This window comes from Lemur catta, chromosome 13, assembly GCF_020740605.2.
Source record: "Lemur catta isolate mLemCat1 chromosome 13, mLemCat1.pri, whole genome shotgun sequence".
NCBI lineage: Eukaryota > Metazoa > Chordata > Mammalia > Primates > Lemuridae > Lemur > Lemur catta.
In genome coordinates, this window is record NC_059140.1 from 53035744 (window position 1) to 53063082 (window position 27339).

Sequence of the window (27339 nt, forward strand, 5' to 3'; positions counted from 1 at the left end):
TCAGTGGGTATATGGAACAGGAGTGGTTTGGTCAAGATGGAAATACTCATTTATAAAACAATTGTAGGGCTCTCTTTTTTTCTTTTCTTTTCTTTTCTTTTCTTTTTTTCTTTTTCTTTTTTTTCTTTTTTTAAAGCAACTGAACTTTGAAACTTAGGAAATTCTTAACATTTATAAGGATGCATTTGAATGGTTTGGGAAATTCTCCTAAAGCATCCCCTTTCATTATTTTGATTAATTTCTGTTGGCAATCTTTTTCTTTGTGTCAACTGCATCTTCCCTCCATAGATCTTTATTAACAATTTGGCCTTGCAAATTTTTAAGAAAATAGGGGAGATGTTTTATGCATATTTGTATTTTAATATTACCTTTTCAATAAGTACTTTCATTCACTTTCTTTTTATGTTTAAATATTATATTGTTTCTGTGGTTATCATCCCAATATCTGTTTTTTGCAATAGTCCAAAATGGGGCTTATCCAGTGGTGTGCTAGTAAAATATTTGGCAGCCAGCTCTGTGTGGGTGGGTGGAGGAAGCTCTGATTGGTAAAATTTGTCAATTTCTGTGATGTAAATACTTTCACCATGGTTGATTTCAACGTACCAACATGGTACCAACCTTGTTGGTACTCACTGAACACGGAGCATGGAAGAGATGGACATAATCAGCTCTCACAAACCAGTGGAAGCTGAGTGTAGCACAATGTTGGTTTATCTCATCTTTGCTGCTTCTTTCACTGCTAAGATTATGAATCATGAATGCTTTTGTATATGATGTTATTCTTATATTGAAGTTATGATTATGAATATAACAAGTGTAAAGTATTTGTGAGTATATAGCATTATCATGATAATCCAAACTAGAATACTGACAATGTATAACTACCGTTTTTTATGTTTTTCAGTTGGGTGGAAAGCTTCGGACATGAGGGGCTCGGATTATTACTAGACATTTTGGAAAAACTGATTAGTGGAAAAATGTAAGTATTGCTAATAGTTATTTTCAGTTAAACCTTACGTATGTCCAATTATAATGCCAATACTTATATCTTTTATGTCAATACAGCCAAGAAAAAGTTGTAAAGAAAAACCAACACAAAGTTATACAGTGCCTAAAAGCCTTGATGAATACGCAGGTATGTACAGTAGATAATTAGTATTTGTCCATTGCCAATTTTGTAATGTATGATTTTTTTACTTGTACTAAAGTGATGATGTATCACTCTGATGTGTCTTTCAGTGCATGATGGAAAAAATTGTGAATTTTATTCAATTCTAGTTTCAACTGTCTTGCAAGAAGAGAAATGGGAATGAATGGATCCTCTTCTGGTGCTTACCTCCTTGTGTTTAATTAACTTTCTTTTTCTCTTCCTCTCCCTTCCTCTTTCCCTCCTTTCTTCCATTTCTCTCCCATTTTTGTGCTCTTCGTCTTCCCTCCTTCTTCCCTCCCTTCTCTCTTTTAACTTTCAAAAATATGAGACAATCATACATGTTGATTAAATGTAGTCTGTAATAATACTTTTACCAAAAATTCAAGTTGGAAAGACTTAGTTCTTTAATTCTGAGAATTTAAAATCTATAATGAAATTATTGTACATATATAGGAGCAGGTCCCAGAAAAGGAGCAATGATGCTTAACCCAAGTAATATTGAGACCAAAGGTAATATGTGGGATCTGCATAATTTGCATATTTAAAGAGATTACATTAGATGGGAGAAATTCTTTAAGCTCTTTACTGGAGTTACATTTATCTGACAATTCTTTTTTGTTTGTTTTTATACTGTTAACTGCAGAAATTAGCATTATCCCATTCCATTTCTTTAGCTCCAAAATCTAAACACATCTACCTCATGATGTGTGAAGTAATGATAGGTGTTTAAGTTGCTATTAGACGCTGGGAAGGAAATTTTACCTGTGGTGGTGTGATGATTTTTGTTTTATAGCAAAGCTGCCTATATATTTCTGATTAATTTTAATTTGTAGTATTTTGCCTTATTCTCATTTTTAAAATAAACTTTTAGAGGGCTACACACTTAAGTCCTGGTATTTAAATTAACATTTATTTTATATTTCTTTTCACTAAATATAGCAAATATTTATTTTCTCATCATTTTTTGTCTTACTGAATTATTTACATTTTTAAGCATGTTCTGGAGCTAAGTCTTCTATTTTTAACCAATGAAATATGTTTTTTCTCCCTGCCCCCTCCAATCAGATATGATTTTTGAGGAAAATATCTGATGTAGAAATCGTAATTCATTTCTATACTGAATTCACTGTTCATTGAGAATTAGGTTTTAGATATATTCAGATTTTTATATAATCTGTTGTAGGTGTAAATGAATGAAAGAATCAAACTGTTGATAGGGAAAGATCTTTTCTTGCTGAGTACATAGAACTTGTTTAGGAGGCCCCTTCTAAAGTAAGAATATAGAAATTGGAAATTTCACTGGTGATGGAAAGGCAGAGAGTAGACAAAACACAGGATCATTTTTTCAAAACAAAAGGGCATGTGGATCGTAATTTGTACTCAAGAAGAGTATCATGGTTAAGTATTCCTACTTGGTTTGAGACTGAATTGGAGAAGAAGTAAACTATATATTTATATTCTAATTAATATATTATTTATTCTTTTATATTAACAGCTTTTGCTGCTTATAGTTTATGTTTCTGGAGTGTAAAATGTTTCCATTTATATTTGGTGCCATTATTGTATGTGCTAATAAGAACAAAAAGTTGAGTTATTGATACACTTAGTATTATAGTGTCTAAATGCTAAACTTAGTATTATGTGAAGTTTTAGGTAAAGTTTTTTTCCTTCAAGATTGGTTGATAGTTTTCTTAATTTTATCTGATCATATTTCTAAGTAAAAAATTTGCTAAACCTCACTGTGCAGTCTTCATTAGAGTTCATTGAATGAAGAAATATAGGCTTTAAGAGGGAAAAAAGGTGGTACTTTATTTGGTACCAATAATTAATTATATAATTAACATAATGAGGAAATTTGATAACATCACCTGAAAGTGAATTTCTTATAACATTAAATTGGACAAAAAGTATTTTTAAAATGGAAGAAGATTTTAATTACGTAGGAAGAAGAAAATAAAAGGATGAAAAGTTAATCTATTCGAATTTAAAGGTAATTAGAACAGAGGCTTCATTTTGGCCAGTTAACCTTGTTTGTGTTGCTTTGAAATGTGCACCCAAAGAGAAGGTGCTTTGCTCTTGAAGCCAGCCCCTTTACCCACATTATCTCTGCTACTGGGATTAACTCACTGTGGGTCATTGCTCAGCACCAGTACTCATGTAGTGTGGGCCCAGATGTTGCGCAGCCTACACGGGGATTTAGGGTTTTAGCCTTCCTCTACCTAAAACATCATCTTCATTGGGCTGAAATTCCATCTGTTAGGTAATAATAGGCCTCATTTGGAATGCGTATTGAACCTGGCTTTGGTCCTCAGTTTAGAACAGGCCAGCTATCGTATTAACCAGAGTGGGTCCTTGACATTCAGGAAAGATACATCCTTAGACCTTCCAAAATTTGTCAAGCCTCTCTAAACTATAATAGCCTTCGTTAAATGCACTTTAATGCTAGCACTGGTAAGTTGACTATTTCTCACACAGAGTAAACGGTTTTTAATTAGTTTTGCTTTGTGTTTTGAATAATTGAATATAATTTTATACAAATAGCAGTTCTGTATTTAATTATGGATACTGAGTTGTGGTAATCTGGCCTCATTTTAGTCTCAAAGTAAGCACTACACATTTTTGCAGTAGCAAAATCAGAGAATGCTGCTTGTGATGGACCTTTGGGGTCACAGGATGATGGTCAAAACCGTGAAATTGGAGAATGCTCCTATTCCACTCTTCACACACCGTGGCTTAGGGCCAGAGGGCTTGACTGAGGAGAGTAGGTAGTATCACTTGCAGGAAGTGAGCATGAGTTGCCTTGGGCTCCTGGAGAAGTCACAGGATTCTGATTCTAGAAGGGTGGATGCTAGCTAAGGACGGCCAGGTGTGTAAAGGGGAAATGCCAGAAGCAAGCTTTACTCAGTCCTCAGGTTTATTAGGACAGGGCCAGCTCTTTGGTACTTGATAATCATTGACTGACTTTCTGAATTGAATCTAAGTAGTACTTTATAGACTGCTGACAATTCCCTGGAATGATTGTGGAGGCATCTTGTAGTTTCTGGCCCTATGCCTACTTTTTTATTCTTTGTTTGCTGTTATGTAACAGCCCAGGGCATCAGAAAAGCAAGCATTCCTGACTGCTTAGCTGTTTTGTTGTAAACATTTCTCTATCACTAACAAGACAGAGAAGTCTCTCCAAAAGTCTTATCCTGGGGCCCCTGGCCCTTGTGGTTATACTTCCTCCGTCGTACCTGTGTTGTTTAGATAGTGGTTTAAAGCAAATGCAATATTTTAGCACAGTGTGAAAGTTTCTTGCATAAATGCCATATACAATATAGGAAAGTTATAAATAGGATTGCATAATAATCAGAGCATTGGATCTAAGCTTGTTATGGATTCAGCACTGCTTATATGTAGTGCTAAGTTTGAGTTTAAGCCATAGTTCATAGGTCTGTAATTGGGATTAAGGCCCTTTTTTAGAGCTTGGTAGTAACTCTGATTAACCAATTTCTCACTCTTTAGAAGGATCCTCTGAGATACCTGATAGGTAAATAGTACTGTTTTATTGCTTCTATTCATCCTTTGTATTTTGATAGTTATCTTTCACAGATATGTCATTAACATGACTCCTTATCTTGTAATTGGATGTGACATCCTGGCTGTAGCAGACAAACTTTATTCTTATCCCAAATTGTCCCACTTAAGTAATGAGTTTACAAGTGCATTGCTTTCCTGATGATAAATTATTCTGATTAGAATACATTATACCAGTTTCTGCATGTTATCTGCCCAAATCATCCTTTACCTGTTGCCCATTTATGAAGTAAGTGTTAATATATAGGCCTGCGTTGTATAATGTGGTAGCTACTGTGGCTTTTGAGCACTTCACATGTGCCTAGTCTGAATTGAGATGTGCTACAAGTATAAAATACACACTGCACTTCAAATACTTAGGAAGAAAAAGAAATGAATTATCAATAAATGTTTCATATTGGTTGCAGTTGAAATGTTATTTTGAATATATTTCATTAATTTTGCTGAAAATAGTTTTACTTGCTGCTTAAAAATTTAAAATTAGGCCGGGCGAGGTGGCTCACGCCTGTAATCCTGGCCCTCTGGGAGGCTGAGGCGGGAGGATCGCTCAAGGTCAGGAGTTCGAGACGAGCCTGAGCAAGAGCTAGACCCCTGTCTCTACTAAAAACAGAAAGAAATTAGCTGGACAACCAAAAATATATATATAGAAAAAATTAGCCGGGCATGATGGCGCATGCCTGTAGTCCCAGCTACTCGGGAGGCTGAGGCAGAAGGATCACTTGAGCCCAGGAGTTTGAGGTTGCTGTGAGCTAGGCTGACGCCACAGCACTCATTCTAGCCCGGGCAACAGAGTGAGACTCTGTCTCAAAAAAAAAAAAAAAAAAAAATTAAAATTAATCACTTGGTTCACATTGCATTTTTCTTGAACAGTGCTAATCTGTGCATTTACTTGTGGTAAGATCTCTCTTCCCAGGAAAAAGGTCTTCATGATCTCAGTATCTGGTTCAATATCTGGCTGTTTGTTTTGTACATTCTTTTTGGGAAGTCCCATATTTCTCACTTCTTCTCCCTTTCTCCAGTTGACCACTTACATATCTTAATAATTATCAGTTATATTATTGTAAAATCACCATTGAGGGGTTAGCTATATTTGGTTTAGTTTCATAGTTTTTGACATAAAGTGATTACCTTTATGAATTTTTAAGGTGTTACATGGTCTTTATATTTTTACACTTTAGTAAGCGAATGTATTATTCTATAAAAGTTTTTGAATAACTACATTTCCTTTAGGGCCATATTTTTCCAAATAACTCCTAACATTTAACCTCTTATTCTCAAAATTTTGTAGTACGGCTTGGAAAGAATTATGAGTGAAGAGAGGAGTCTTTCCTTATTGGCCAAAGCCATGGATCCCATGTACCCCAATATGATGACAGATGTGGTAAAACTTCTCTCTGCAATGTGTATTGTGGGGGAGGAAAGCATGTAAGTGTTCTCAACTTTTCTCTCTAATTATATAATAATTTAATACGGCTTGATTCATTTAATGTTTCATTATATATTCTACTTTAGTCTAGAATTTACTTTAAATAAATAAATATTGAGGTATATTTAGACAGCTGATTAAGATTCTTACTGGCTGCACAGAAATGTTTGAATAATAATTTCTTTTAATTGATATATTAGTTATGGGCTAAAATGTTTCTATGAAAAACTGATTCCTTCATCATACTAACTGTTTAAACCCTAATTAAGATTCTAAATGAAGACTTAGGAAAATGTACAAATAGTTTTGTTTCCTATGTGATGTTTTTTCCAGATAGAATTATCTCAAACTGTATGTCATGTCTATCCCCTTATAGAAGCAAGCATATTACTACTTGAAAATCTATATGTAAGACAGATTTAGAAAGTAATATATATAACAGTACTTTACTGGTTTCAGATCCTTACTCCACCGTTTAGTAGGTATGAGACCTTGGACAAGTTGCTTAACCTTTTTCTGCCTTACTTTCCTAATCTATAATATGAGCTAATAATACTTTACCTACCTCATACAGTTGTTAAATACTTTAAAATGAGTTAATATTTGTAAAGTGGTTCAAACAGTACCTAACGTATAGTAAGCATTATGTAAGTGCTTGATAAATAAACGTCTTCATAGGGTTGTTGTCAGGGATAAATGAATTAAAACATAAACATGCTTGGAACAGTGCTTTATATATGCTATGTACTCAGTAAGCTACTTCTAAAATGTTATTGGTTGCCTAGGAGTATTGTCTTCTTTAATAGGATGAAGCAAATGTATAATGGCATTTGTGTTATTTGCTACTTACAATTTAATTAATAGATTCAAATTTTCCAATAGCCTTGAAGAAGTTTTAGAAGCTTTAACTTCAGCTGGTGAAGAAAGAAAAATTGACAGATTTTTTCCTATTGTGGAAGGCCTTCGACACAATTCAGTTCAACTGCAAGTGAGTTTCATGTATATAAAATCTATTTTTAAGTGACATATACATTATTTTGTAACTGTTTTGTGACTGGCTTATATGTAAACACTATTATGAAGCTCTGTATGCCATTTAATATTCTTTTATGGCATTTGTAATATATAAAAGTCCAATTTGTACTAGTCATAATTTTTTATAGATATGTCTTGGGCACACAACTATTATTATTTCTTTTGCTTACTTTTCTAGCAGGGGAATTACTAGATTTCCCTGTAAAAGCTATAACAATAGTCCTATGAATTGTTTATGTTAGTCTCATTAATTATTGTAATTTTTAAAATGTTTTGCCAATTAGGTGAATTTTGTATGCCTTCTCATTATTTTACTTTTCATAATTGAAAAGTTGCAAGTTTACATGGATAACAATGAAACCCAAGGTTACAGATATTTTTGAAAATATTTACTTTCAATACTTCACACTTATCCTTAAACATTTTACTTTTATTTTTTTGTTATTAGTTTTTGCGTCAGGGTCTCACTCTGTTGCCCAGACCAGAATACAGTGGCATCATGATAGCTCAGTGCAACCTCAGGCTCCTGAGCTCAAGCAGTCCTTCCTGCCTCTGCCTCCTAAGTAGCTAGGACTACAGGTGCACATTACCACACCCGGCTAATTTTTCTTATTTTCATAGAGATAGGGTCCTGCTATATTGCTCAGGCTGGTCTTGAATTCCTGGCCTCAAATGATTCTCTCATTTCAGCCTTGCAAAGTGCTAGGATTATAGGTGTGAGCCACTGTCCCCAGCCTATACTTGGACATTTTGGTATCTAAGCTGAATAACCGATGTTCATTTTTTTATTTTATTTTTATTTATTTATTTATGACACGAGGTTTTTATTAGTGTAATTATTGTTATATCATTGTTATTCAAACCTGAGCATCTTTTGAAAATAAATATTGATATCAGATTCTCACTTCCAGACTTTTAAAGTTTAATTGGTGTGGTTGTGACCTGGTCATTTGAAGTTTTAAAAAGATCCTCAAGTGATTCTGACATGCAGCAAAGTTTGGAAACCAATGTGCAATAGATAGGAAGTAAATCTGTTTCACACTTAATAAAGGTTAAAAGTTATAATTTTTTCTTTAAAGCTTTGGGTAGCTTGGTCGTTTTATTGTTTCCTGGTATGATAGGAATGGAAATGCCAAATGTTAAATTTTAAATATTAAATTAGAATTAAAAAGTAAAAAGTATACATGGTATTTGAAGAAAAATCAGAATGTTCTAGGAGCTATGAAATTAATAAATTTATGATGACATTTCAGCTGACAATGTTTAGGAATACTAGCAAGGAACCTTGTTGTTGTGATTTGTTTCTCTTCGAAGTAGGCAGGATTAAAGATGTAAGTAGATGGCCCCTGTTATTAATATAATACGTCAGTCCTGCTGGAGCCTCTGGAAGAGAGGCTCTCTTCACTCATTCTGGGCTTATCAGAGACACTGGAGTCGAGATCTGTGATGTGTTCTCTGTCTCTGCCATAGACCCTGCACCTTCAGTTACTTGGTGTACTGGGGTCTCAGTTCATATAACTGTTACCCTCATTTCTCTTCTCCTCCTTCTCCTTTGTTCTCTTCGTCTACTTTCTTCTGTCTCTTCTTCTATATTCCGCTTTCTGTGTTTCCTTTTCTTTCCTTTCCATCTCTTTCCTTCTTCTTTTCTGTTTTCACGTTTTTCCCTCCTGTAGTTGATGTGTTGTCATCTGGTGCTTTAACCAGTTCCTTTTCACCTGGCCTCAGGCTTCCTATTCACCACAAAATTAATGAAGAGTAAACCTAAAGAAAACTTTGTAGAGAAAACTCGAACAATTACTTTATCTGATTTTTTTTGGGGCAATTTCCTATGAATCTATAATTATTTCAGAATAAAAAATTATTAAAAATCTTGGTAAAACTGGGCTCCCATTCTTTTGTTTACAATAGTATCACATCACTTGAGGTTTTAAACTGTGAGGGAAAGGATGAGGAATGGTCTGATAAGAACAAAGCCCAGTTTTGTCTAGGTAAATGACATGACCTACTCATTAATTGGAAAGTTTTGACTATTGCAACCTTATAAGTTTTGGTTATTTGGCATATTAAATTTGTTTTGGCTATCAGACCTTAAGGTAAATCTATTTGATCTTAATTTTTAATTGACTACTAATTAAACCAATATGAACTTGAAAGCAAACTACATTTTTAAACAAATTTTAGGGTAGATTCATTTCTTTTGTGAGTAGTTACTAATTTTATGAAAGGTGCTATATTGTGGTAAAGTAACATTTCTATAATTCTGATAAATTTATATTTAGCCAATGAATATTTGTAGGAAGACAATTGAAAATTTGGAATTTTATAGGTTATTATTCTATAGAAGACAACTTGAAGAAATTTTTAAAATTCTATCTATCTAAAAACTTGGTACAGTTTTGAAGTGATTTCTTTTTTTTTAATTTTATTCAAATAAAATAAATATATCATATAATTTAGCTATTGAAAGTATACAATTCAGTGTTTTTGTATATTCTCAGAGGTGGACAACCTTTATCTCAATCAATTTTAGAACATTTTCATTGCCTCCAAAAGAAAGCCCATACCCCTTAGCTATGACCTCACAATCACCTATTCTCTCTAGCCACTAATCTGCTTTTTGTTTCTATAGATTTGCATATTCCAGACATTTCACATCAATGCAATCATGCAATATGTCTTCTTCGTGACTGGCTTCTTTCATTTAGCATAGGATTTTCAAGGTTCATCCATGTCGGAGTATATATCAATACTGCATTTTTTTGTTGCCAATAATAGTTAATTGCATGGATGTACCACATTTTGTTTATAAGTTGTCAGTTGATAGACATTTAAGTTGTTTCTACTTTTTAGCTGTTATGAATAATGCTGTGAACATTTGTGGAGATGATTACTTTTTAAACTGCTTATTTGCCATATTAAGTGAATAGAGGTAAAGAGGATTGGGGCTAGCAGCAACATTGTCCTTTGGTAGTTGTGAAAGTCATGTATTTGATTTTGATTTAATTTTTGAGAAACTTGCCATGGTGTAGGTGGGTGATTATATTTGCTTTTATGAAACTAATTGCCTTAGTTGTAAGTAATTGCATTTACTGTTACAGTTAATAGTGTTGTTAATTTTTTGATATGCTATAAAACTAAATTTCTTGATGTAGTTCTTAAAACTTAATTTTCATCAAAAAGTAAAAGGTTATTTTAGCATCATTTTAATTTATTTATTTATTTCATTTTTCTGATATATTCAGGTTAAATTTCCATGCTTTTGATTAAGAATAGACAATGGGAAGGATTGTTCTACATTCTTATTTTCCCTGTTCAACCATTTTATTGTGGCTTTTATTGCCTAATAAAGGCTTCTCATTGTTATTAAGCCTAATATGTGAAACAGCTAGCATGTGGCAAGCTTAGGTTAAGACTAAAAGGTACCATTTTCCAGAGTGCTAACTTAGGCCAAAAGAAAAAAAAAAAAAGGTAAAAGTAGATTCTCTTTTCTGAGAATTGCTGATTATGCTCTATTTTCGAGTATACTTATATTATCAAGTAACACTGCAATAATATCTAAAAATACTTTTTTCTCTGGGTCTTTCTGAATTTTCCACAAATAAAGTATATTTTAGAGTTAGCTGGTTATCAATTTCCTCATAAAGCTATTTCTCTAAGTGCCCATTTTATTCCATTAGCTATATAATTTGCATTATTAAAATGTACTAATCTGGGTGATATTAGCAAATCACCAAATTAAAAATAAAACTTGTTTGTTGCTGAATAAAATAGAAACCAATTGTTTGCTTTTAAATTGGAGAAAATGGGAGATAGTAAAATAAAAAAGATCTTTACTGCTCTTTTATTGCAAAGTATATTTATCAAAGAGTACTTTTTAAAGGAGGATTATTAGATATTTTGCTAGTCTGATCATAATAATAAAGATAATTTGACTGTCTATGATTATGATAGAATTGAACATACTTCCTCCCCATTTGATACAGTATAGTAAGAAAATGAAAAACTAAGTGTACCCAGAATAACTTAAAGTTATTCTCAGGCCTTAGAGAATCTTATTATCTGGAAAGAAAGTACAAATATAAATATAGGACTTAAAAGCATACATTACTTTCTTTTTTCAAATATATCACGTAGGGTTTTTTAGCTGCAAGCAACATAATCTGCTCTAGGTAATTTAAGCAGAAAATGCTATTGGGCACCTTATAGAATTTCTGGTAGGCCCAGGGAATCATATGTGGATAGTACATAGCCAGAAGTAATATAGAAGAAAAAATGCCACACCATATCACAGCAATGTTCTAATGGAAACACTACTTCCAGCACTGTACTCCGGACAGCATCCGAGACACTAGGGACAGATAGTAGACTTTCTACCATGGTTTCCCCAGCAGAGCCAAACCCTCTATCTGAGGATCCAGTCTTCATGTGTTTGTTTGTCTCTTTATGTTGGCCAGTTCTTCCTTAGTAGAAAAGGAATGGAATAAGTGTGGATTAACCAATCTTCAGTTTCTGCCACACTTTAATTTTCTGTTATTTTCATTTATTTCCTCTTTTTTTTCCCTTTTCCTTTCTGCATGTGTTTGCTGTTTTCTCTTGTCAGAGCCATACTTTGCTAGAATATCAAATGAATTATCTAGATTCCAAAGAGTTTGTTGAAGCCCTTGCTATTGGTCATAGGACCGACTGAATTATGGTATATTTTGTCAGGAAAGTGGGAATCCTAGAGTTTTTTGGCAGCATGTTTGGCTTTTCTTCTGTGTATGTGTCTTCAGGCCTGCAGTGATAGCATGTTGTACCTCCCTTTTCCTTGATTTCTTCCTGATCCAGTCCCCATGGGCTTATGGCTGGGAGTGTCAAGAACTTGGCAGGTGGGAGGTCTGAGATTCTGCTGCTTACAAACTGACACATTAGTCTGCCACACTTTTGTGTGTTTTGTCAGAAGACATGAACTCCTAGGTCAAAAACAAGTACCAGCACTAGCAGTAGCCCAAATATTAGCTGTGTATCAGCCCCAGTGGCCATAGTGTGATATAAAGAGGGCATTAGGTTGTGTTTTAAGAGAGAAACCCTAGGCTTAGGGAGCATAAATTTTATATCATGGGCAGCAATTACTGACTGATCCGACTGATACAGGCTATGATGAAATCTGTTCAGTTTGTCTCATTGCATATTAATTAAAGCTACTTACTAGTCAGCAGAGCTCCAGGCAGCAGGATGAGCCTATCTGAAGTATTGACCTCAGCCCTGCCTTCCAGGTCCCAGATCCATCAGCTGAACAAAGCTTTCTCCTTAAATTTTTCGATTAATCTTTCCACATGGCCTAAAGTATTAATTCAGATACAGAATGATGTGTTAGAGATTGCACAGACTTCCTTTTGTTCAGCAAGGAGGAAGTCTGGGGCAATTCTTTCATCCATAACAACTCTGTTCACTGAGTCAAAGTTGACCTGAATGCCTTCTAGGGCAAAGGTGGTGTCATCGATCACTTCAGCTTAAATCAGATACAAATTTCTTACCACTTTTTCTAATTGGGTGACTCCTATTATAGGGATAACTGCCTGCAGGGTGCACATGGTGAATCAGTTTTCCCTCCAGGAAGCTCCTCTGAGTAACCAAGGGTGGCTTTAGTTTGGAGAGATCTCCTTAGTTGCCTGAGGGTTGCATAATGTACTGGTAGTGTTTCTTTAAACATTTGAACATCTATCTCTTAGGACCACCTGTTAAGACTTGGGGGTTTTTGAAGAGACATGCAAGGTAATGCCTGTATTCCACCAAAGATGTATAGACTTAAAAGGTGCACATGGTGCTCCTGGAAGTAATGTGTTGTTTATAGTTGTTGGGATCCCCCAGGTGGGACCTTTTTTAGTTGATTGGCTTCAGGGTGACAAGAGTTTCAGTGTGGCTACCCAGCTACCTGATAAACTGTGCAATTCTTGGTTCAGAAAACAGTTATGTTTAATCCTTATTTTTGGAGGGACTGTGTGAAGATAGTCAGTCCAACCTATCCTTTTTGTCATCCATCCCACAGAATGAACTACGGTTATGGGAGTTGGGATGGGGCAGACATCCAGAGATGCTGAAAGATGTTTTACATGGGAAGCTCAGGAGCTAGAGCTATCCTCTGCTATTCTGACAGACTTCTTAGTAAAGTTTAGGGAATGGCAGTCAAATCATGGTCAGAGCTCTCTGGTGAGAGATGGCAGGTTGTGCTGTAGGAGAGGAATTTTGAGCTTAGAGAACTCAGATCTTATATGATGAGCTGTAAGCATGCCTGCCCTTTGCTCCACAGGGGGACATTATCTTTATTATACTGGACATGAAATGTATTTGCCCTTTGCTCTGGAGGGAGATACTGTTTCTATTTTTCAGGGCTGTTTGGTATATAAATATCCTTGAAAAGAGCATCTAGAATAATGACCATCAATGTCTTTACTTGCAATACAAGTAGAAGTGTGAGATACCAGGAAGAATTGTCTTGTGATGGAGAGCAGACCACTAAACTTCCTAGTGTCACCTCTTGGCTGCTTTTCCTTCAGTCTGTAGCTCCTAATGTTGTTTCTATACATCCATTGTACTTTGGATGTAGATTGAACAGAGTGAACCTTTCATTAATTTGAGTTCATGTGATACCACAAGAGTATTAGTTAGTGAATAAAGTGGAAACCTGTTTTCCAAAGTTTCTGATTCCAGAGAGGAGAAATAGTTCTGTCAGAGAGCAAACATAAATAAGAAAAGATGGGGAAGCTTGTTTCAGAGAGGGGCAAAACTACTATTTGGTTGTCTTTGATGCTTTGATGTGAACCTGTAACATCTTTAGTTTCTAGTTTGCTCACTTACAATATGCTTGAATCCTTTTAATTCCTTAGGTTTCTAAAAATTTGATTTTAATATACTCTTTAATACTAACATTTAGCTGGGTTTATGTTATGCTTCTGTGAACCTCTAATTTTTACTATTATCTAGTAAAGATAACTCAGATCTTGTAATTTCTTTACCCACTGTTGGGAAGCCATTGTTCTCTTTAGGTTTTTTAAATTGTGGTAAAATATGCATAAAATAATATTTACTGTTTTAACCATTTCTAGGTGTATAGTGCAGTAGCAGTAAATACATTTACATTGTTTTACAACCATGTCTTCAGGCTACTTAGGCTATAGTGATAACATTGATGCAGTAGTCGAGTGGGGTGGTAGATGGTTGGTATGTCTTTCTACGATTCCTATGGTAGATATTTGTCAATCCCTGGAATATAGTTTCCAAAGAAGCAATAGCAAGGAATATAATCCAAGCCTTTGGTGTCTCTGGAAGTGTTACTAGAGGAAAACTGTGTCTTATACTTATTTAGGTATATGACATACACATGGTCTTATCCATATCTCATGACATATGAAAGTGCAGAGGGTGATCGCAGGTATTGAACAACAAGGAAAAGCAAAATGTTCAGTTAAATACTTAAGAAATAGGAACTTTGATTAAGCCTAGTTATAATACTTATGAATCAGACAATTTGAAAATGATACCCTGTTGAAACTTGCTTTGTGAAATAAGGCTGTTTGTCCGGGGCCCCTGAGAAACAAGAGGTTTGATGTGTAAGGGACTAGGGGAAATGCCTAAGAGGGAACCTGGAGAACGGGTTGGGGGAGGCTGGGAGAGCTGTCTAACTCAACACAGCTCTGAACCCAGGTGAGGGAGAGAGGAAAGGAATGAAGGTTGAGTGAAAGTGTCTCAGGCCACCCTGAAGTTCTAGGAGAGCTTGTCAAGGTCATTGGGGAATCCTCCAGCTAAAGTCTTGTGTGTCTCAGAAATAGGCCTGTTTAATATCCTTGCTGTGTTCAGGCTTTGGCCGGGAGCAGGGAAGTGTGGCTTAAGCTCAGATTCTGTGATGGTGCTGAGGGTCATTTATGCTCTCTGCAGTCACAGATTGAGAGTTACATTCTTATGGCTGCTGCAAGGCAGTTTTTTCCTTAATTTTAAAAAGAATCTCTTCAATCTCTGGATTTCATTCAGTTCGCTACAGAATAGATCTTTGAAAATTTGATTGGAGCTCATTTTTCCATTTCTCAGAAAGTAGAAAAAACAACATTTTCTTAACTTTAAACAATCAAGAACTTTTCCTCATTATGTAAGTAGTTTAGGGCCACTAAAATATTAAGAACAGTCGGAAAAAATCTTCCTTCAGTTATATTCACTGTACTTTGAAATTTGTTATTGGACAATAATCAGACAAATATCAGGTACTTGTATTGCAACAAATCAGAAGTGAAATGCCTTCTGGATTTAGCCAAGTTTATTTGTTTTAGTTGATTTTGTTCCCACTACCCTTTTAATAATCAAAATTCACCCAGGTTTTATTTTGCTCAAGACCAAGTAAAGGTCTTCCTATAATGAATAGTCATCTTGATTTACTATATTTTGTTTTAAGTATCTCCTCCCCCCATCACTATTGACTAAAGTTATTTTCAGTTTTAAGTAAATTGTTCTCACTCTTAATGAAGGGACAACTGAAGAATACAGAGAATTAGTAAAGGGTTTATGTTTAGGATCATTGTTAGGGCAGCCCAGAAAGATGCAGAGATCAATTTGTCTTAATGCCTGTCTGTTTTGACTACTACTTTTATTGAGGTTTGCATGAGTAGGATTAATATATAAGTATAAATCAATTAAAACATCAAACATACTAAAATAGATTGGTATATGCCATTATGCTAATAGATATTAAACAGTTAAATAATATTCTAATGTGAACTTATTGTCATATGGAGCACATCTAAGTATAAACTAGTGATTAACATTTTCTAGAATTTACTGCCAATATTCTGCATCTATATAATACATTCCTTTGTTTATGCTGCAGTAGACAACTGTAGAGATAACTAATGTCTCAAAGGTAACTGCAAAGTTTTATAATTAACCCATCAATTAGTTAGTTATTCAGTGACTACTGTGTACTGGACTATGCCACATATTGGAACTATAAGGATGGATGAAATATATGTCTGCCCTTAAGAAGCTTATACTCTAGAATTTAAAGCTACTTAACATATATTGTATGAAAATTGTAGTTTCAAAAAAAATGCATGGCAGGAGATAGAAGAAATTAATGGTGCCTTAGGGGGAGTGTCTGAATAAATATTTTTAAAAAGTACAAGTTTGTTCTTCAGTACTTCCATTCATGTAAATTATAGCCTCTTGAGTGCTGCAATTTATTTCTGAGTCTGCATGGGGTATATGCAGTGACTTCAAGCTCTAGCTCACTTCCTAACTGTATCATTTACAGAACATTCAATTGGAAGTATAAATAAAATTATAGAACTTACATTTGCTTATATACTTTATGATGTCTGTTGGTCTACATAATGTAGTCTGTTTAGTTTTTATTCTGAATTAATGCACACGTATAGAATTTTAAGATCTTTGGAATTTCTTTATACTGGAGGTAAAATAATTCTCTATATACATCATTTACTCATTTTGCTTGATAAATGAGAAATTTGATTGTGCAAAGAGAGACAGATGATTTCTGCTATGGGGTAGAGAAGATGAATAGCAGTCCAAACTGCATCTTCCAGGTCCAAATAATAAGTATTTGCAGATTCTGGTAGAATTTTTATTTAAGTATTTTACTGATACTTGTTTTCATTCTGGATTTAGCTCCTGAAGCTAATATATTTTACAGTGTAGTGTAGCCATCATTTTACTTGTAAAGACATCTACTTATATCCAGTACGAACATGTTGACCCAAGATCAAACTTTATAAAGACTACTTGCTTTTGCTGTTTGTTAGATGCCTTTCCAAATTCCATCAACAGAATTGTGTAGAAAACATCTGCTCTGGTGGCCTTTGAAAAAAATTGGACGGTCTTTGTGGATGGGGTTCAGGTATCGAAACCTATTAGCATACCTTGAATTTTGTATTTAAGTTTGCCAAAAAGGATCAGAAACCAATGGTTAAAAAAATACATAAAATGTTTGTTTTTTCTTATTTGTGTTGAGTATAGAAATAGATAGCAGTAAATTGTGTACTAGAGGAAATGTAGGTGCTAAGTATTCACATAAGAAGAAACATTCTCACTTTATTTTCAAGAGCAGGAAGCTACTTTGGATTAAATGATAGTGGCATGTTCCTCTGTCTTGCTGTTAAATTCTTTCTACTTCTAATGACTTTCCTTGGGTCATTTGCTTTGTTCGTAAGATTGCCTTTGACTGGCTCTATCCCACATATTGAATATCTTTGAGATTGTTGTTTACAGTTTATCTACTTTACTGCCCTGTTATGTCTTTACCTTCCTAGTTTATGACATTGGTGGCATTTGTCCCACCATTTGTCAGTACATTTTTGGCTGTTCACCTTCCTGGTCTTAAGCTGTACGGGCTCTGCTGGCCCCAGTCTTTGTACCGTACCTTTAGCCTGCTGTTGCCCTTGAGGAAATCCTCAACTATCTTAAATCTTAGATGGATACACACCCACGTACCCCTCCAGCTACAAGTTTAATTAAAAATACCTCTTTATAAGGTATTTTAAGACCCTTTTAAGTACTTGGGACAAGAGTAACAATGTGAGCTTACAGTAGTTGCTTCCAAAACATTAGAATTGGGTCTGTAATACCTAGATAAATGTCTTTACATAGACTTGTTTAACCAAAGATCAAGGAGCAATATTTCTAGTGTATATAGATGCATTTGGAGCAAAGAAAAAGGATATTTTAGAGCTAACTTTAATTGCTTTTGCTTACTAGTACTGCATATGCTCCAGTGAGAGGGCAAGCATTTTTCTACTCGGGACAGTAACTGTCCCTTTGTAGAAACTGTTCTTCTCAAATAACCAGTGTTTTCATTTTGCCCAGTGCAAAATGTTGTAATTGATTGGTCCTGTCTTATTTGACTACGTTTGATGCAGTTGATCACTCTCTCTTTGTTGAGACCTCTTCCCATACTTCCAGAACACCTCAATCTCATTATTTCTCTTCTCCCTCACTGTGATGGCTTTGTAATTTTCTCTAACTTACGTATATTTCTCCAGTCTGCAAATACAAGCGTACAATTGAAATGTCCCAATCAGTTCTTATACCTTATGCCTTATGCCTTACACCTCTTTTTCCTATACTACTCTCTAAGTGATTACATCTGAGATTTTGGTTTTGACATTAGTATTGCTGTTGGAATATCTTTTTTTTTTTTGAACTGGAGTCTCCTATATCCAATTTCCTTCTCAACTTTTTTGTTTTTTATTTGGGTCACTGGTAGATATTTCTAACTTAACATCTCCAAAACTGAAGTCCTGATCTTTCTTCCAAGTCTGTTTTTTCTATCATCTTTTCTATCTAGTAAATTAAAATTTCATCCTTTAAATTACTCAGGCCTGAAACTTTGGAGTCAGTCTTGATTCCTCTTTTTCTCATAGAAATGTCTATGTTTTTTCAAAGCTGCATTTCTCGCACCAAAAACAGTGTCTAGTGGATAGTATGCACCAATAAATAGGCTTCGAAAAAATGAAATGTGTAAGCCAATAACAGAGGGTGAACTACAGTCTGATGCCCAAAGATAGAAACTTTAGTTAACTTAGGTGCTCCCAGGAGGACAGAATCTCCTTGTTTTCTCACCCTTATCAGCTCCAGAGAGAGATTGTTTTTGCCATGTGTTGAAACAATTTCTATAACATAATGCAAATTAATAGAGCTCTTATGCTGTATTTTTGGAACATCAAGTAGAGCATGGAGAGTACTTATTTATGATGAACATCTCTCTCATTTCTCACTGTTAGAGTTTCTGTTAATGTCCCCAGTTGACACAAGGTGTAGGTACTTGATGACTATTTTTTTTTTAATGAACAAATGATTCCTAATGTACATCCCAATCTCAGAATTTTAAAAGTGGGATATATCTTATTCTCCTCTAAAACTTGTTACTTTCCTTGCATTTTGTATCTCTGTTAATGTTACAAAGTGGGAGTGTCTCTTGTAATTGCTTTTCTTCACCTCAACCCCAGGTTCATCTGGCCGTCAGATTCTATCAGTTTTTCTTTATATTTCAACTGTTGTTCAAGCCCTCCTTATTGCTTACCATAGTTACTTCTACAGTAACTACTTATCTTGAATCCATTGTCTGTATTATTGCCCCTCCTTTGCATATGCTTATGATTTCCACTATTTCTGGTTGGATCTGAATCTTGTGACTTGGCACACAAGGTTGTGCCTCATCTGGCTCCTGTCTCTGTCCAGGGTGATCTCTGTTGACCCCTTCCTCTGTTTTTCCCGCCTCACCCTTACAAACTATGCATAAAATTTGCATTATTTGTAATTTTGTTAAAGGACTCATGTCTTTGAAATTGTTAATTCCTCTGCTTAGAACATCCTTGTCCACTTCATCAGGCCACCTTCCTATTTATGCTTGAGTCAGTACTGTTACTCAGCTGTTTTTGTTCTCATTTAGTATTATCTCCATAATCTCATTATTTACCAAACATATCTCTCGTATTAATACATAGTATATTTTTATCATTGTATCTATTTATCTTCATTTGGGCAGACAACATGTTCTGTTTACCTTTGTAGTTTCTGAATCTTTTTCAGTGTCAGTAGGAATTTGGCATAAATGCTGCTTTGGCACCTATTTCTGCTGGTATGCTAAATTAATATGAAATCATGTGATACTACAGGTCCATATATCTCAATATATGTGTTAAAAACCTGGAAGAAACTCTGGTTTTTACCTTGATTATAGAATGTTTTATTCATAAGGAAACAATATGTTTTAGTGCATACCTGTGTATATTCACAGATACATGTTTATGTGATATAAATTAAATAGATTGTAAGCCATGAAAATGGCAAATTACCATTAGAGTTGGGCAGGGATTTTACAAATCTAACTTAAATTCATTATTTCAATTTAATTTCCTATTTTTTCTTCTAATTTACCTTTTTGAATATTTCCTTTTAAATATTTCTTGGGAATAATTTGCATTATCCTTTACCTCCTTTCTCCTCCATTTTATGCTATTATTGTCTACACGAATCTGCTGTTCATTTAGATGATATTTGCAGCTAGTTTTTATATTCCTTATTTTTGCTACTTTCTTTGAATTTTCTGTAATTTGCATTTTTCTAGAAACCAGGTGATTGAGACTCATTTAGTTTCTCTGAACATAGAGCAGCAGCATTATTTATATGCTCTTTGAGATCTTTTAAAATTATATGGCATTGCTGAAAAAAAGTTTGTGGATACTGGTAATGACTGGCAAGGAGGTAGAGGGAAAACATTTTAAACTTGACCTTTTTGACATGAACTGGTTACAGCTGAGTGAATGTGTACTGGAAAGATACACTTTTTTTTTTTTTTAAAGTGTGTTTTTCTTTTTCCTTTCTCTCCTCTGGCACATTCCTCACCCTCACTTTAAACAATCTTAAATTTTGACAGTAGAAGCATGCTGGTCAGATTTTAATGCTTAGATATCAAACATAACAATTACTATATATTTTAACCAGCAGGAACTGAGACCCCTGTTGGTGTCTTACTCCAAAACAGTATTTTAAATTCATATAAACCTTGCCTTAAGGGATGGAGAAAAGACAATTTAGGGAACAGCATGAGGTTAAACATATTGATCAGTAGTCCAGTAGTTCTTGCTAGACTTTAGGTGGAAGGTAGACTTAGAAAAATAACACTATCAACAACAACAAAGAATGCTTTGCTTCTCTAGAGAAAATCTCTTTTGCTTCCATGTTATGGATGTTGGATAATGAAAGATATATTTCAGCCCACGGATGAAAAAATGAAGTTGAAAGTTTAAGTGTTAAGCATGAACTGAAAAATTTTGTGATTTTTAAATTTTTATCATTTAAGCTATATATTAAAGGATTTAATGAGCTGTATAATTTATTTCTGTTTAAAACATAGCATACAGTAATTTTGAATTTTTCCCAAAGCATGAGAACAATTCCTTGATAAATTAACTTCTAGAAATTAATTATGCAGTGTTCATTATATAACTTTTGGTTATTAACAACCCTATTAACCAGTTTTAAGACCTTTATTGACCTTGGGGTATTTGGGTCTTTAAGTTTCTCTTGATAATTATTTTATTATTTTATTTTAGATAAATGCTATCCATGCAGTAGATATTTATAGTTTTCAACTAGGATATGTTCAATTCCTGTTGTATGTGTGTAGAATGATATTACTGGACAAGAACTTAACTTTTGCTTATGAGTGGATTTTTTCTATAGAGTGGTACCAATGGCTAATGTTTCTCCATCTTCCTTTCACCTCAAAAACCCTCAAATAAATGAGAAATAAAAAACTCCACTGCAACTATATTTCTTTTATAACTTATAATTAGCTAAAATATTTTACTTACAAATAATTGTCTAATATTTGATAATACTTAGAACAACACCTTTATGTTTCAGTTTTGTTACTCTTTCTTTAATGTTGGAAATCCAGTAAAAGGCTCACTGTATAATCTGTCGTAGGTAGCTTGTATGCAGCTCATCAATGCCCTTGTTACATCTCCTGATGATTTGGACTTCAGGCTTCACATCAGAAATGAATTTATGCGTTGTGGATTGAAAGAGATATTGCCAGTAAGTGCCCTGCAGTCTCCTTATTAATATTTAAATTAGAAGAGTACTTGAGTAGGGGGAAATTTAGATAAATTACCTTCAAGAATAATTTATCTGTGGGAAAAGGCTTGAGTATAAAAATCTATTTTTGAGATATAGATGATAAGATTTGAGTATTATTTAACACTTTAAATGTTTGAATGCTATAAATCAAGTTGAATGATTGGTTTATTGTTTATATGTTTTTCATTAATTCTTTTTCATAATTAAAAAAAGCATTCATCGTAATTTCTATTTAATATCTCTAGAATTTAAAAGGCATTAAGAATGATGGCCTGGATATCCAACTTAAAGTCTTTGATGAGCATAAGGAAGAAGATTTGATTGAGTTCTCCCATCGCCTCGAAGATGTTAGAGCTGAACTTAAATATCCTTTTGTTCAGGAGTGTAGTCCAATAATATGTAAAATTATTGCTAAATCTTAAACAACAGCCACATTCCCTCAGATATTTAACTCATTTCCATATGGATCATATGGAATCAATACTTATGCATCAGAAGAATGTTATTTTATTAGTTTAATGTTTATTTTTATGAATACATACATATGTAAGTGGATATTACAACTAACAAATGGATTTTCTTAGACTGACTTCTTATGCACATGTGTGCAGTCTATTCTTTTTTCTTTTTACATTTGTCACCTTCTCTGCCCCCCAGTGATTTGTAGCATTAAGAGTAGGATAGCCTCTGTCCACTGGCTGCTCCTTCCCTATACCTTGGTGATGCTCTTATGGACCCCATGATAATTCTTTGTCTTAGCTCTTCCCAAGACCCACCAGTTTCCTAGCTCCAACTGGGACTTCTCCATGATAGATAATGCCTGGCACCAACTCTGTTGGTTAGGGTACCCTTAGAACCAAATACAGTATTCACAACCAGATGCCTACTGCCTTTACCCCAGCAACATCTTTGCTTAGGAGAGGCAGATTATTTGGAGTTGATCATAGAAGGGAAGCCAGGAAGTGTCAGGTCAAGTTGCCATTTCCAGAGTTTTTCCACTGCGCTTAATCCTAAATACCCATATTTTATGTTGAATATACAAGATATTTGTATTAGGGTTTCAGAGCCTTACAGAGTAGATTTTGTCATATTCATACAGTTGTATGGTGTAGAATATAAATAAATCTATAGATTCCTTAATCAACTCACTGAAGCATATGATGTTTACAACGTGGTGTGGAACACAGTTAAGGAAACTAGGGCAGAGGGATATTTTATTTCTATTCTTCAGCATCTTTTGCTGATTCGAAATGATTATTTTATAAGGTAAGAGGAAGTTATATTCTAATGTTTTCTTTCACTAATAAAAATCTATTAATTTTGAAATTCACCTGATATTTGATTTGGATAAGCAAATGATTTTTATTTCTGTCATAATATTGATTCATAGAATGTGTTGTTTCCTCTGGGCATAGGTTTAGTTAGATGAAAGTAAAATGATACTACTATTACTTTTTAAGCTCCAGTGGATTCTTGGTTACAACCTTTCATCTGAATAAAAATGTAAACTACCAACAAATTGCTGGCTTATCATGTGATGGATAATATTTTCTCGTTATTCCCTGGGCAGTAGAAATGGTGTTGATAAGCTTCTTTTTATAAGTTACATGAAGGGCACTAAACATTGCTTTTATTAGTGTTTATGAAGGTAGAAAGTACCTTCATAATACAGTTGTGTTTAATGTTGCTAATGTATCAGAAAAGCTAGATAAATGGCTTTTCGTGTTTGATTATATACTAGCCACATGAACTTAACAAATTATCCTTTCTATGCCTTATCACCTAACTCCCTGGGTTGTTATAAAGGTGAAATATGGTATCATGAGTAAAACTCTGAGCCAAATCCCTGGCACATGGTGTATGCTCAGTCTTTGTATCCTCTTTATACTTTTCTGTTTTATGAGGGAAGCTGAGATCTTTGGATATAAAATCATTTTTGTTGCCACCAATTTATGTTTCCGGAAGTTTCATTCTCAGATACTGTGGGTAATGTGTCTTTTCCTACTTATTTCAAGTAAAAGAATTTATTAGGCAAGCCTCATTCAGGCCGTGTTCTCTGGATGACATGAGAAAGTGTAACTCAATGGTTTTTTTGATGTACCTAACTAACAAAGAGAGGAGAACAAAAGTCAAAGTGTTAAAACTTTAGATTCTTTGGGATGAGTAAAGGGAAATGGATTAAACATCCTCTCTTTGTAGCTCTCATTGATATTCTAAAATATGATTGAGCTATTTTGATGTTTAATTTGCTTCTTTGTGTTATTTTGTCAAAAATAAAATAACATTTTAAATATTTAACCACTTTATAAATGGTAGATAAGAAATACGAATTAAATAAGATTTTAAAATATCATTGGTACTCTGCTAATTAGAATACTATATTTCTACTTCAGATTTACTTAAAAATGTAATTGAAACTTCTGTTTAAAGTAAACACCATACATTTTTTTTGATCTGTGTATGGTTGGTTCTATCAAGCCCTGGATGTTTGATGCTGTTTGAGTTCCTAAGAATTCAAGACTGTTGTTTGCTTTCAGTGATTTGAATATGTCCATAGTCCTGCAGAGGTTATGTCTTACTTATGATTTTGGTCTCCTCTTTTGTGCTCCAAGAGGAGCATGTGGTTATGTCTAGTTTGAAAACAGATTAAAAAGCACAACTGTCCTGGAGTATGCTTAGTTGATGCTATTGTTTTAGTGGAATCAAGAGTCTCAGAGAAATATTAGATTGTGGTATTACCAAAGTGACATTAGTGAGACGTAGTAGTTTAGCTATTTTGGTCATCTTTTGAGAATCAGCTTTTAAGTTTATTTATTTATTTTCCTAACTCCTCCAACTTTTAAATTTAATGCTCATCAGTGTTGATTCCTTCCTTGCCTCTTGGTTGGCCTTTGGTCTTGGTTCTGTTAATAGATATGGTTGCCATGAAGGCAGTGTTCTTGGTACTGTGGTACTCAAGACAATGCTGTTTTTTCCCCATGTTTACAAACTCTCTTAATTATTTATTACTGTTGTTATTAATATTTCTTAAAAGGAGATTTTACTTTTATTACAAGATTGTGTCAGGACTGTGGTCATTTGCATAGTATTTTTGTCACACTTTAAAAAATTTTTTATCTATTTAGCTTTTTATTTACATGCAGTGAAATTCACTTTTATTGGTTTATGGGTCTATGAGTGTTGTTATTTTGGTTTTACCTTAATTTTTTGGTTTCATTTATCTACCATGGACCTGGAGTTTACCTTTTCAGAAATCGTAGATGATTTGAACATTTTAAACTGCTTTTGATATGAACACACTTTTTCATTTTTTATAAATAATAGATTCACTGTTTGACTGCAGATTGTGAAATGTTCTTATTTAAAAGAATTAGTGGGCTGGGTGTGGTGGCTCATGCCTGTAATCCTAGCACTCTGGGAGGCTGAGGTGGGAGGATTGCTTGAGCCCAGGAGTTCGAGACCAGTCTGGGCATAGGGAGACCCCTTCTCTACAAACAAAAAGCTAGGCATGGTGGTGGCTGGGTTCCTGTAGTCCCAGCTGCTCTGGAGGCTGAGGTGGGAGGATGACTTGAGCCCAGAAGATTGAGCTGATGATACCACTGCTCTCTAGCCCCGGCAACAGAGCAAGACCCTGTCTCAAAAAAAAAAAAAAAAAAAGTGGGTGGAAAAATTAGAATCTTTCTTCATTTTTCACCTTTGGTACAAGAGGAAATTTTACTGAAATGGAACTTGATTGGAGAATGTACGTCAGAGACAGTCCCTATTCCTTAAGAAAAAGGGGGAAAAATGAAATGTAGCAAGGTAACTCAAAGGTAGAGAAGATCAAATTCAATTCTGTACTAAATAATCAGTGACTTACCATGTGAAAAATGTCATACTAATTGAATGTACATGGGAGATAATTTCTGATATTTGTTAAAACTATTACAGAGAAAATGAAGATGACTTCAAAACATCCTCCAATAAAAATGGCCTTTTATTAGTGAAGTAATGGCAATTTATGTTTATTGCTTAATTAGTCACATATTCCTCAGACAGACACATTCATTAACTCACCAATATTTCTCATAGAGATTATTTTCTGGATTTACCTTTCTGGAATCCAGAAATATATATTATTCTTTGCTAGTGTTGCGTGCCAAAAGAGTCTCTGCATGAAATTTCAGCTACACTATAAATTAACTCATAATTGGATATTGTGGAGTTGAGAAAAAAATTTATCGAAATTGTTATTTCCTTAAAAAATGACATAAAATAACTTGTTAATTTAAAAGATTTTAATTTTTAAAACAATATTAGAATAATATTAAGAGTAAAAAAGGAATGTATCATCTAAATTTTCAAATGTGACAGATATAAATGTGTGTGAAACATATATACCTAAGTGTAAATATGGTTATTATGGCAAAAATATTCAGAGATTGGAGATAATATCTTTGAAAGAAGTTGAGGAAATTGAGGCAAACATAGATATCAGCTTCTTTGATTAGTAACCAAGAACCATTTCTTGAACATTTTCACTCTGTGACAATTCATGATCATTAATCATCTTTGCTAATGTTAAGCTGTAGTAAATTTTTTTCCAGTGTAATAGGTGGTTTATTAAGTGTAAGGTAAATAGGCCAAGGGCAGTGGGTCACAGTTTGTAGTGGAGGAAAACCCAAGTGCCTTGTAGGGCCAGCAAATATGTGATGAGGAAGATTTGGAGAGGAAAAATGAGCTAAAAGTCATTGAGGAAAGAAATAAGTTCTAGGGGGTGATTGGGGATGGAGGATTGTAACCTCTTTAGACTAGTACCCACCCTGTCTGTCACTTTAGTTTGGTTTTGGTTATATAATCTTTTGTCTATTTCACATTTGTTGATTCTTAAGGGATGTTCTTTAGCTTATTACAAATGTAGGTGGACTGAACTATGGTGACAACATGAACTCTACTACTAGGACATTTTAGTTAAAGTTTGATTTTTGGGCAAATACTGTTATCGAAATTTTTCTATTTTCATTTGAGTAAGAAATATTAATTTGATATTGTGTATAATTTATAGTACCAGTTTTTAATTTGATTCCACAAACATTCCAAAAACAGTATTCTATATAGTTTTAAGAACGTCCTACAGAACTATTTAGAAAAGCTTTTTGTTTTTTGGTTAATTAATAAAATGAATTAATGGTGGAGTGGTACAGTGGAAAGCTGATGATCTGTGAGGACTGTTTTTAAGTACACAACATTTCCTCTTAAACTCTTTTTTACTGCCAACTAATGAAGTCAAAGTTCTGACTTTTATAAGAAAATCATCTTTAAAGAATACTATATTTCCTGAAAGATTATAAAAATATAACATTTTTAAATCATTAGAAGGAAAGCAATGACTATTGTGATTACTCCCACTCCCATGTTAAATCTATCATGTCAGCTGTTGAAATTATATTAATAAATCATTGAACTTGAAATCAAGGTCAATAAAAAAGCATTTTGTTTTGATGTAAAGTTACAATTATGAATTGATTGTACATTTAGTCTTTTCTTT

The 27339-nt window shown here is 33.9% G+C and overlaps 1 protein-coding gene across 1 annotated transcript in view; it reads left to right on the plus strand.

Annotated features, from left to right (window-relative positions):
• The window catches only part of DIAPH3 (diaphanous related formin 3), a 445841-nt gene that overhangs the window by 123613 nt on the left and 294889 nt on the right, over positions 1-27339 (plus strand). The window contains exons 6-12 of the mRNA XM_045566830.1: positions 905-979; positions 1066-1135; positions 6015-6151; positions 7035-7140; positions 21660-21770; positions 22058-22176; positions 22962-23078. Of these exons, the coding sequence (XP_045422786.1) occupies positions 905-979; positions 1066-1135; positions 6015-6151; positions 7035-7140; positions 21660-21770; positions 22058-22176; positions 22962-23078 (735 nt within the window). The remainder of the gene's footprint in view (positions 1-904; positions 980-1065; positions 1136-6014; positions 6152-7034; positions 7141-21659; positions 21771-22057; positions 22177-22961; positions 23079-27339) is intronic.